Here is a 13,099-nt window from a genome sequence, read left to right on the forward strand (position 1 = left end):
TTTTTTCTAATTTTTGTTGGTCAGGAAAAAAGGCAACTGTAGCGAAGTTTTCGCACTATTTTATTGTATATTTGAATTGAAAATAAATTCTGCGGTAAAAAATAACGTCATTTCTCTAGGCGGATCTATTTGCCTACTGGAAATGACGTCATTTATTGTTTCAAATTTTGACACGATTCAATGATGTCATTAAAAGACATTATTAACAGATATCATTTATTGACGTTATTATTTTCAACAAGGTTAGCTAAATATTACATAAATTTACTTACAATCAACTACTTAATAAGTCTGATAATCGATTCTGAAGATCCTTTGCCTAATCTCTAATAACCTGTAATTTATTACTTTTCAACAGTTTATATAAATGATTTTTGCTATATTAGTAGAAACTCCAACATGGAAAATATTTGCTAAAAGACAATAATAATTATACACTTTTGTTCTAGATTTTCAAAAATGTCCAATAAATTACTTATCGCATCTATAGTAAAATGTTTAACACAAATATTAAATGAAGATGAACTTGCCGCTGATTCTCGAGAAAGTTTGGAAGTATCAATTCAATGTTTAGAAAGTGCATTTGGTGTGAATATTGTTGACGCTGATCAAGACTTCGATATATTACAGTTATATCGTAATATACTTACTGTCAAGAACCAAAAAAATTTATATGACATTACCAAAGATGCGAAAATTGAAGCTGAAAAACTTAAGAATGAAGGGAATGCGCTCATGAAAATAGAAAAATATCAGGAAGCTCTCCTAAATTATACAAAGTAAGAATATTTTCTCTTAAAATACTATTACTCACACATTTTACTTTTGCAGAACTCCATTTTTGTATCTAATCAACAATAAAAGATAGAACCGTTTTGTAACATCGGGCATATTTAAAGACATTTTCTAATTTTTTTGTATTCTTACTATTATTAATAATATAATCAACAAAGAGTAATATTTGGTAGGACTACAAGATCTGATTAATGTCTAATTATACACAAAAAATTATGACTATCGAAAACCTTTTAAATATTTTCTGATTCAAAGTTTAATTTGTGTGTAAACAAGCAAAACACTTTAGAGTTTTTAATTTTTATTTTAATCTTTTAATAACTATCTTTTTTATCTTTTTTATCTTTTTATCTTGTTTTTCTTTTTTTATCTTTTTTATCTTTTAATATCTCTTTTAATAAGTTGAAATCAGGAATTATGAGCCTATAGAAGCTCAAATGCAATAATAATTAAATAATAATTAATAATAAATAATTAAATTATTTTAAAACAATTGTTTTGAAATAAAAAATTCGATTTTGTAATTAATTTTAATAAAATATAAAATAACCTTGCACGAACAATAAATAAAGTAATAGCGTCATTAACAATGTTCAATTCAGTACTTAATAGATGCCATCTCTCATGTAAATTGGAAACCCGAAAGAACAATTTTTTTACGGTGAGGCAGAAATTCGTAGACATACGATCTACCATAATTGGAAATTGCTATAGTTTGTCAACAACTGGAATTATTTTCAGTTATTATTTCAATGGTGCAAACATTAAAGATTGATGCGAAACACTTAATATGATTCTACAGTGGCCATTTCCCTCATAGTTATTGTTGTTTCGTTATCATGCGTCTTACGACAACGGATCTTCATTTACTTTCAATAATAACGAGAAGAACGTTTTGATGGTAGTTTGCTCCTATCACAAAAGTTATTATTACTGCACGAGAGGTGTTAAAAAAAAGTGACTTCAATTTTCGCGGGTTACATACATTCAAGTTTTTAATTTTTGTTGTTGTTTTGTTGGTACACTAGCCACGATCATATATTCATAGTTTGGACTATATATAGCATGTGTTGTTTTTCTGGCAGAGGCGTTAGAGGTTTGCATTAAATTTTGCGTGAAAAATGGAATCCAGTGCTCTAAAGCTCTTGAAATGTTGACAATTGTATACGGTGAGTCTACTCTGAGTAAGAAAAATACGAATAAATGGTATAAGGTGTTCCAAGAAGGCCAAGAGAATATCGAAGATGAACCTCGCCCTGGACATCCTAGCACATCAACAGATGAAAACGTTGAATAATGAAAGAAATTATGTTAAAAAATCGTCGAATTGCCATCAGAGAAGTTGCTGAAGATGTTGGCATGTCGGTTGACTCATGCCATGATATTCTTTCGGATGTTTTGGGCATGAGACGTGTGTCAGCAAAATTCGTTTCAAAATTGCTTAATTTTGATTAAAAGAACTGTCGTATGACCATTGCTTAGGAGATGTTGAATGAAGTGGATGAAGATCCTGATTTTCTCAAAAGGGTTATAACTGGTAATAAATTGGTATATGGTTATGATATCGAAACTAAAGTCCAATAGTCCCAAAAAAGCACGTCAAATTCGATCAAATGCCAAAGTTTGGCTCACTGTCTTCTTTGATTACCCTGTCGTAGTTCATCAGGAATTCTTACCACAAGGTCGTATAGTCGATACGGAGTATTATCTTGAAATTATGTGTTGTTTGCAAGAGACAATACACAAAAAACGTCCGGAACTTTGGAAAAACAATTCGTAGATTTTGCATCGCGATAATGCACCCTCTCATTCATCGTTGCTTGTGAGAGATTTTTGGTCAAAATCAACATCACAGTCATACCTCAGCCTCTATATTCACCGGATTTGTCTCCTAGTAACTTTTTGCTATTCCTAAAACTTAAGAAACCCATGAAAGGACATCGATTTTCAACGACTGAGAAGATAAAAACTGCATCACTGGAAGAACTCAAGGCTATACCTTAAAATGATTGGCTATTTTTGTGCTACGATGATTGGAAAAAGCACTGGCACAAGTGTATTATATCTAACAGGGATAACTTTGAAGGGGGTAACATATATATTGATAAGAAATACGTATTTTTTGAGAAAACCATAAAATCACCTTACCTTACTTTTTAAATACCCCTCATATAATGCTTAGTTCTATTGTTATAATATCAATATTTTACGTTAATTATACGTAAATTTAATAATAATTAATTAAAATTCTCATTTACAATAACGCAAGCGAATATTTTTAACAGAAGTCTGAATTTATAAATGAATTGTGCATATTTCAATGAATAAAAGTTGATCTATCACCCATTTAAGGATACCATTTGTAAGCGATGAACAATTTATTATACTTCTGCGAACGAGGCAAGTAATTTATGCACGTGTCAGAAGTGAGGAAGAAGCTGTTGGATATATGACATTACAAGAGATAGGGAAAGGATTGTTATTCGACAATTTTGTCGGTACCAATCATAAAGGAAAAGTATATGCCTTGTGCTTCAATACTATAGAAAATGTTATCACTATAAATACTCCTGGGGTGACATTAGAATCCTGCGAAACAATGGCCAGTTTTGACTCAACGAACACCGATAATTTTACTCAAGATGTAAAAATATTTATAATAATGTCTACCAAAAGTGTTGACGATCAAGTCAAGAACCCAATTACAGAAATGACGCCAGAAGACATTGAAAACAGAGTTTAAAGAATATTTGACAAACTTGGTCCTGAAACATTAAAAGATGAAATGCCAGCGAAAATTAAACATATCAAGAACTTAGACCGACATCGCCCTCGTATCTTCGGACTGCTTAGTGAATTGCTTCAAACTACACACCTGATCACGCATAAAATCGTAATTACTCGCGACGATCTAATATAAATTATAAGATATCAATACTCAACAACAGTGAACAGAGAGAAAAAATGGCGGACTGTTACGGACTTTCGGCAGCTAAATGCTATCATCATCGACTTCGGTTATATGTTGCCGACTACCATGAATATTGTAAATAACGTAGCATCAACACAGTTCATATTGTTAATCAGCTCAAAGAACGGATTTTTTTCAGTACCTATGAATTCTATAAATGCACACGAGACCGCATTCTTAGAACGCAGAGGACATTTTTAGTTTATTGAATGGGTACGGAATTAAAAAACGCTCCAAAAACTTTCCAGTGACTTATGAACCTAGTATTGGCAGAACTCCAAAGCCACGCGTTATACGTGTATTGAGATGACGTAGTAGTGTTCCCATAAACGCTCATCGAATACGATTCAAGCGGTTATTAAGGAGGCTTGATGCGCCAATCTAACAATCGTAAGCAAGAAATGCCCTTTGTTACAACGTGAAGCAACGATATTCGATCATGTTATTAAAGGTGGCATAATAAAACAGGATCTTTGAAAATCGGAATCATTTCATGAAGTTCCTATACCTAAAAATCCAAAAAATGTAAAGCCATAGCTTGGATTGACGGGATATTATTGTCAATTCATCATAAACTATGCAAAGACAGTTAGACAGCTTTCTATAATTACATCACCTACAGTTGCATTCACATGAGGCGCAGAGCAGTAAAAAGCCTTCAAAACACTGCGAAACATTTTATGTAGTGAACTTCTGCTCATAACTTCCAACCTAACTAAAGAGTTCATCGTTACGATGGATATACTAAGTCAAAAAAAATCAGGGTGTGATAAACCTCGTGCTGTCTTGCCTCTCGTTGTTTGAAAGGAGCCAAGTTATAATACTTGATTTACCATTAAGAGTTGTGTGCTGTTGTTTTCGTGATCGAACAATTTCAACATTTTTTACATAGTCAAAAATTCACAGTTGTTATAAACCACGAGTTCTTGAAGAACTTTTCCACCTCGTAGAAATGCGAGTTACGATTCAATGAACTCAAGGCCCAGCTGACAGGGTACGAATTCGAAATTATTTACTGACCGGGATGGGGAAATATAAATGGTGATGCTTTCTTTCACTATCCAATCATTAGATAGGACAGGAAAACCCGGTAAGACCTAGAGTAGAGTTACATTAACTAATGAACAAACACGATCAACTGAATCCATGCATGTTATGTTTCGAGAAACGGTTTTTTACTTTAAATTCTCCAATATTGAAGATACCGTCTAGTAATGAAATTCAGCGTCAAGATCTGTTGTGTTACTAGTCATCATTAGTGTTGCAATCTCCATGACATTAGAACAGCAAAAAACTTGTTTTATAGTTGATATCGGAACAATTGTACCAGGTAAATAACCCACATTTCGCATGATCATGCACAAAATAGACGTAAATCAACCAGTTTTCAAACAGGATAAACTATTGATGAATACAGAGTCAGCGCGGAAAAAACTGCTGACAACAAAACAGGCAAGAGATGAAAATGGACTGCCGGATGCAAAAGCTGATAAATCAGTTTGTGACGATATAGAAGCTGTGTCGTTCGTATACAGTAAAGAGTCAGATAATACTAAGGTGTGAAAGTTACAGTTGTGATCTTGCAGTAAAAGCTTAGGCACATTGGCATATACAGATATGCCAGGCATCACAGATGATACCTGAAACAGATAACGAACACGACTATGCAATGTGAGATGAAGTTCGCACTGTGTTGACAAACCACTCACAAATACCTTTTACTTCCGTGAGTCCAAATTTGAAATGATATATTAAATATACCGAATATTCGCAATGTATACAACTCAACCCCATGTAAGATTCAAGAGCAATGACGCTATTCCGGGTGATGGAAATTGCCTTTTTAATTCACTAATAAAATTGAAGTGTCTCAATATGTTAGCATCTGATATCTACATAAAACATTGCTCGCGTGTTCATCAATATAAGTATATGGGAACCCATTAGCAGTCTATGAAATTTTTCCTCCAAAACGTGCTCCGGTGATATTAATTCCTTTCTTATAAATCTATCAAGTAAATGTAAGTATTCACTTCGAAACAGATAGTGGTATCTATTGCTACTATTTCAATGTAATGGACGACGATTATTTTATCCATTTACACTTGAAAGACATGCATTACATACCATATATATTATCAACAAGAGCACCGAAACTGATTAAGACACAATGGAGCTAGAAAATATGGAATGCGGAAATAACAACCCCGAAAGGATTATTATGCCGCATAGAGAAGAAAGCGACAACGAGAACACATGACAATGGTGAAATATATCGACACATCAGTCCGGCGGAACAATGACTAAGTACCGTAGTAACCGATGCACGCATATCTGACTACGAGGGTGGTCCGATAAGTACTTAGCCTCACCGCCTGATGGCGCGACTCTCGCAAAAGAAATATTCTATCACGTAGTACAACATTCTCGATGGTTACTGTCAAGATTTCAGCGGGATCGGAGTTGTAGTTTATTTTTGAGAGCGTATGAAAGCAATTGTGTCCGTTGATTTTTGAAAAATGGAAAAAGAGCAGTATCGGTCGGTGATTCGATTCTTGTTTTTGGAATGGAAATCGCGCAGCGAAATTAAAAAGCGCTTGGATGCTGTGTATAGTGACTCTTCTCCTTCGATGGCGACCGTCAAAAATTGGTTTAACGGGTTTCAACGTGGTCGCACGTCGATTTTTGAAGAGCCACGTCCAGGTGCTCCGAAAACGGCTACCACGGAGGATAACGTGACAAAAATTCACGATCTCGTATTGGCAGATCAACGATTGAAGGTGCGCAAGATAGCTAAGATCGTAGGCATCTCAAAAGACCGCGTGGGTCATCCTACATGAAATTTTGGGCATGAGAAAGCTGTCGGCGCGATGGATGCCGCGTTTGTTCACTCCGGACAACAAGCGCAACCGTGAGACAACTTCAGAGCAATGTCTGACGCTGTTTAAGCGCAATCCGAAGGAGTTTCTGCGTCGTTTCATGACAGTCGACGAAACATGGATCCACTGGTATACACCAGAGACCAAGGAACAGTCGAAACAGTGGACTTTACCCGGCGAAAGTGCACCGAAGAAGGCGAAGACTGCCCAACCCCATTGGCCGGAAAGGTGATGGCCACCGTTTTCTGGGATTCACAAGGTGTGATCTACATCGACTACCTGGAGAGGGGCGAAACGGTCACAGGGCTGTACTATGCCGAATTATTGGGTCAATTCGACGTCGAATTACAGAAAAACGGCCCCATTTGGCGAAGAAAAAAGTGCTCTTCCACCATGACAACGCACCGGCTCACACCTCCGCCGTCGCCATGGCCAAATTGGTCGAATTAGGCTACGAACTGCTGCCCCATCCACCGTATTCTCCAGATTTAGCCCCGTGCGACTTCTTTTTGTTTCCAATCTTGAAAAAGTCACTCGCCGGGTAGAAATTTGAGTCGAATGAGGAGGTAATCGCTGCCACGGAAGCCTACTTTTCAGACCTCGAGGAAACGTAATTTTCAGACGGGTTAAAGAAGTTGGAGCATCGCTGTGCCAAGTATATCGAACTAAAAGGAGACTATGTCGAAAAATAAAAGGCCACTTTTCCGAAATTTTCGTTTTTCTTTTGTAGGCTAAGTACTTATCGGACCACCCTCGTATAATGGCTTGAATCATGACTCATCAACGAAAATGAAAATATCTGACCATTAATAGTCATTAAGAGTCTCGTCCAACACCCCTTTGCTCATCATGTAAACTTAATTTATTCAATTTAGGGTCATATATGCCTTCATATTAAAATATTAGAAGCAATGTTGGAGAGGTTACTTGAATTTCGATGAACTATTAAGTACAATACGCAGTATAGGAGACGTAATAATAATGGAAAGACTCGAAAGAAAATTATTAGGTCTAATACTAAAAAATCACATTGATGACACGGCGCTTCCATTCGATTTCACACAGTGTCTCCAGACACTCTAATACCAAATACTGAAAAACGGTTTATATGATGAGCTGGTCTTATACGCCATTTAGTGTTACTGTTGTCACCTGATTGGGGATATTTAATAAAAAAATTCAATAAGTTTTTTGGGAAAAAATAGCAGTCCTATATTTCAAAAATAATTTGGCAATTACATCTATAAAAGAACGATATCGTTTTATCCAAAAATTTCACGAATCAGCAATAGGCGAGCATAAAAAATTATCCAAAACATATCTCAGAATCGCAAGTTAGTTCTATTAGCGAAATATGCAGAGGAACGTAACACAATTTATAGGCGCATGAAGTAATTGCCAAAGTTAACACGAAGAAAAACAAGGCAGCCATTACTTATAACCGATGAACGGTCAAAATCCTTCGCCCAAAGAAGCATAGATTTTTTCAACTCTATGCGACCGACTGAAAAAATAAATAGATATGTCTTAGTATAACAATACATCTTTACGAAATACATACCAGTCTCTGTACGGGAGGCTACCGCACAACAAGTGATGCGCACCATTACAAAAAAAAACTCATATTATTTTAGCATATCCATGGCACTTTTCCGTGTCTAGGATTCACACTTTGTTAATAATCTACTTGACAAATTTGCGAAAATATTGAAGATTAACAAGTACAAAGCACCCTCATGCATCCGCAAAGTCAAGGGCGAGTCGAAATACTCAATGCCACAATAAAGGAATATTTAAAGGTATAAGATAATCCCTAATAGGACGATTTACTACTCTTAGCCCAGTATTCCTACAATGTCACGAAGCAATAAATAGGATACTCCCCGCATGAAATTTTGTTCAGCAAACGTACATGAATGTCATCAAGTTTTCCCCGAAGGAAGATTTGCTATATTATAATTAATATTCGAAAGATACGACGTATTCCGTCTAATTTTCCTTTTTCTGGTGTATATGGACAGCATCAAAAGAGTGATAAGCTACGATATTCCAGTGAGACAGATTAGGCTAAATAATACCATTACCAAAAACGATATCAACAGTGCTCGAATTAAATACCATATGGGTATATACGTATACAACTAAAAAATTCGGTGACACTTAGATGCTATGAAAAGTTTTTTGTTCCATGCTACTAGAAAAATGTTGCTGAAAACATGCGAGGCTCAATTCGTCGACGGCAGAGCGACGAAAGATAAGAGCCGATTGATTCATCACAGGCGACAGATATTGTATGTTCTTATCCCCTTCCACCTTACAAGTTTATACACAACTATTAAGGCAGAACATAAATTATCACTTCATTAGGGAGACTGGCATAAGCCATGGTCCATGATATTTTTAGAGTTGGTAAAGTATGATAATAACGTCTGTAATATAGACGATGACGTAAGAATTAGCAGCCATGAGGACGCAAACAAGCACGTTAGCAAAGTCCAATCCCAGCAAGCTAAAATTGCGCTTTCCAGCTTTGACAAAAAAAACACGTCGTGATCTATTAATCAGGAATAACGAAAAGGTTTCCCATAATCCAGATAGTCCACCTCGACCTATATATCATCACGTATAATTATATCATAACCTTTCTCACAAAAAAAGAAGCTAGAAACACAAGATAAGAACCACACCATATTTTTTATTTGGTACAGTAGACGAAGAAAAGGAAGAAGAATTAAAGAAGGTATTAGACGAATCAAGCAGCGATATATGGGAAATACTAACCTACTAGCAAATAAAACAGAAGTCATCGCCAGAAAAATTCAGTTTCATGAAAGATAAAATAAGAGTACTAGAAACAAAAGCAAATGAAATTGAAGGGCTGTAATTAAAAACTAAAAATACTGCGGAGTATACGGCAACTATGGAATTACTCCTGAGAACGTACTGCAAGTTAGACACTGATACTAATTGGCGCAATTTTATTAGCAACACAAGGAATAATACATCCAAGACTTATACCGCCAGAAACAGGCTAAAAGATCAGCAAAATTAGTAACAAGATCAGTAACTGAGACACAATTTCCGATCACAAAATTTTTCATGCAAATACAGAACTAATGACAATATTGGAACTGACAATAATTTTCGAAAATTTTGAATTAATATATAGAGAAGCAATATCGCTCATTGATTATGGAAATTAAAAATTGTTTAAGGCAATCGTATTAACGTTTTTCCAAAGCACAATTAATACGACCTCGACATCTACATACATAGCCAAGTAATGAATATCTTACAGCTAGCAACTACTCGAAAACCTATTTACCGATAAATCTAGAAAAATTAAATAAATGCAAAAAATTTAATACTGTGCAAATATGCAGAAACACGTGACCAATACATATCATGACGAAACAATCAACACGTGAAGTTCAATCGAACATCTTCAATAGTTCCAAAGAAACGAATCAATGCAAAACCAAAGTTACTAGATTAGAAGATACATACTGTACTTGATTGGACGCAGTAAACAGATGGATATACTTAGCAAAAACACCGGAACAGTTATTTACAATATGCAGATAAAAAACCGCTTTTAAACGAACACTCACAAGGGAACCACCCCAACCCGACCTCACCGATTTAAATGATTCTGTGAAATGTCGTAGTACTTGAAAAAAAAATTAGATACGTGTTTTTTTTATTGGCCCATAAGGGCTTTTAAGGAGTGAAATCCACCCTAAAAATCAACCCCTAAAATCAGTTTTTTTAATATTTCTCAGCATCAAATGAATATTTTTCAGTAAACTCAACGTTAAAAAATTTCTTATAAAAAGGCGCTTTTAAGAACATAACATTTATACCGAAGGATTGCAACCCCCTTTTTAATAGGCGTATATACACTATTTTTTGTACTGTTTTACCACATGTAATGTAACAAATCAGCTCGAGTTATTTAAAAATCGCACTGATAATGAAAAAATACCAAAATTAAATTGACATTTTTCCGGATTTAAAAATATATATATTTAAGGGGTGTTTCACCCCCGAGAATCCACCCCCGTCAAACTATGAGCAGGTTAATCCACCTAACCCTGAGATAAACAAGTTTAGTCGTTTGTTGAATTTTATACCATAAGCGAGTTATCCCAGCTATATAAGATACCTCTTATCCACCTACCCCTAACCTATCTAACCCCCACCCTTATAAACCACTCTTACTGAAACACAAGCAGGCTAAACCTCCTAACCCTGGGAAACACGAGTTAAGTTGTTTGTTATTTCCTGAAATAATTTAATCCTACACCTGAGCGAGCTACCTCAACTAACAAACCTGCATCTAATCCACCAAACCCCCATAAACCTCCCTTACCCAATCAAATGTAGGCTAATAGACCTAACTTTGGGAGAATTGAGTTTATCAGTTGCTTTTTCTTATAATAATTGATTTCTACACCGTACGTGGGGTATCCCATTTTTTTTGATAAAATATATCTGTAGCTCAAACATAATTTATGACAAATAAAAATATGTTTAATACATTTTATTTTAATAGTACCAAAATGTCGAGAAATATCTCTTAAAAATAAACACGAGAATAACACGAGGTCTAATTATCATTTATAGATCTATATATATATATTTATATTCGTATGTAGATACATAACAGTACATTACGATACAAGTGCGGGAAAGTAGATTCTTGTCTCGTGTGGCTTTTACACCCGAGCGAAGCGAGGGTGGAAGGGTACACGAGACGAAAAACTCTTTCCCGAACATGTGCCGTACCGTATTTTTTGATACGACGTGTGGAAAGTGCAATTTTCAACGCACGTTTTCTGCCGAGCGTGCGGGAAAGACGCACTTTGCGCACGGAGTGTCGAAAATATATTTACGTAAGAGCCATCGTATGCGATACTACATATATTTTGATTTATCATAATAATTTTCATCTTTTTCTTTTTTTTATTTATTGGTAAATTAAAATGTATCATTCAATGAATTCCTGACAGAAATGATAATCATCGAAAAAGTGTTTGAATCATAATGAACATTTAGGCAAACCACACCGTATTATAGCAACATTTTTACATGCTTCTACGTCGCAATGTATATTGCAAGAATCTTCAAAACTAAAATCAACAGGGTTATCTGTTTTAGCTGGTTTTTCAGCAATGTAGCCCCTTTTATACCAAGCATATTTAAAAATATTTGTATATCTTGGTGAAGAAAGCTGGTTATGGACAAGAGACTGCATTTTTATGATGTTATTTCTTAAATATAGATTAATTTCGTAGTCCATCAAAATTACTTAATCTGATAAACGTCGAACGAAGTTTTTCCAGATACGAAATCCATAAACGTCGAGTGGTTGGATGTTCCCTGTCGTTCCAGTGGGAATTTTTTTTATATTAACAATTTTGTTTGTCGGCATCGTTTCCCTTACAGCTTTATGGTAATGTCCACTCCAAGAGTCGAGTAAAAGTACAGATTGAGGTCCAACATTTGGGTTAAAAACTTCTTTCAACCAAATTTTAAAATGATCTAAAATTAAAAAATGTCAAATTTTTTTATGTCATTGCATTATAATAAACAAAAATATACTAAATTGTCGTTAATTTTCCAGATTTAGATGCTTCCACATGTACATTTTCTGGTCTAAATAATAAAGATTCCACTATGGGACCGAATTGACCACTTTTTTCTTGTAATACTATAAAAAGTGGTGATAAAAGTTTCCCGGTTGCTGATATAGTTGGTTGAATTGTATAACTGTGCGTAGTCGATGAAACCGACTGTACCAGACATTGCACCTGCTTTTCTCCTTCAACTACTAATGTTCTTCCCAAGTGTATTTCTAATTGGAAACCATTCTGATCTGAATGATAAAAGTTTGCAATGCCGATTTCTGGTATACATGATTTAACATCAGCTACAAAAGCATCAGCATTAGTTTGTAGTTCTTCTTTACTTTCTAATGTTTTTTTGGTGATAAATTTATTTATTTTTGTAGATACTATTCTATGAGCTTTTTTAAATTTTAGTAACCAATTTTGAGAAGCCTTAAATCTTATATCTTCATGGCCAACAATTTTTTGAGCTTGCAATGCGCATTTCCGTACATCTCGATCATGCACTATCGTACCAGCTGCAATAGCGGCTTTTAAATTTTCAAACGTGTATTGGTAGATTTACGCAATTTTTTCTCGGTAAGTTCCATTTATATTAATTGTTTTCGCCCAACGCTTAAATTGACTTCTAGATGAAACTTTTTTGAATCTATGTTGTACAGTATCTAGTTTTCAGTTTTTGTTTTTTCCGCTCCTCCAAAGTTCTACGGCTCTTTGTTTATAATCAAATGTGATTTCTTCATCATCATTTGTGCACTGATTTGTTGGTGCAAAATCAGGATCAGGAAAGTGATGTTCAACTTCATCTTCGATAATTTTAGTAT

At 34.9% G+C, this 13,099-nt stretch overlaps 1 protein-coding gene across 1 annotated transcript in view; it reads left to right on the forward strand.

Annotated features, from left to right (window-relative positions):
• Positions 1-13,099, forward strand: part of LOC131663001 (small glutamine-rich tetratricopeptide repeat-containing protein alpha-like) — a 236,024-nt gene that overhangs the window by 68,759 nt on the left and 154,166 nt on the right. The window contains exon 2 of the mRNA XM_058933056.1: positions 450-779. Coding sequence (XP_058789039.1) covers positions 460-779 — 320 coding nt within the window. The 5' untranslated portion in view covers positions 450-459. The remainder of the gene's footprint in view (positions 1-449; positions 780-13,099) is intronic.

This window comes from Phymastichus coffea, unplaced genomic scaffold (genome assembly GCF_024137745.1).
Source record: "Phymastichus coffea isolate CEN01 unplaced genomic scaffold, Cenicafe_Pcof_1.1 PCOF00029, whole genome shotgun sequence".
Classification (NCBI taxonomy): Eukaryota; Metazoa; Arthropoda; class Insecta; order Hymenoptera; family Eulophidae; genus Phymastichus; species Phymastichus coffea.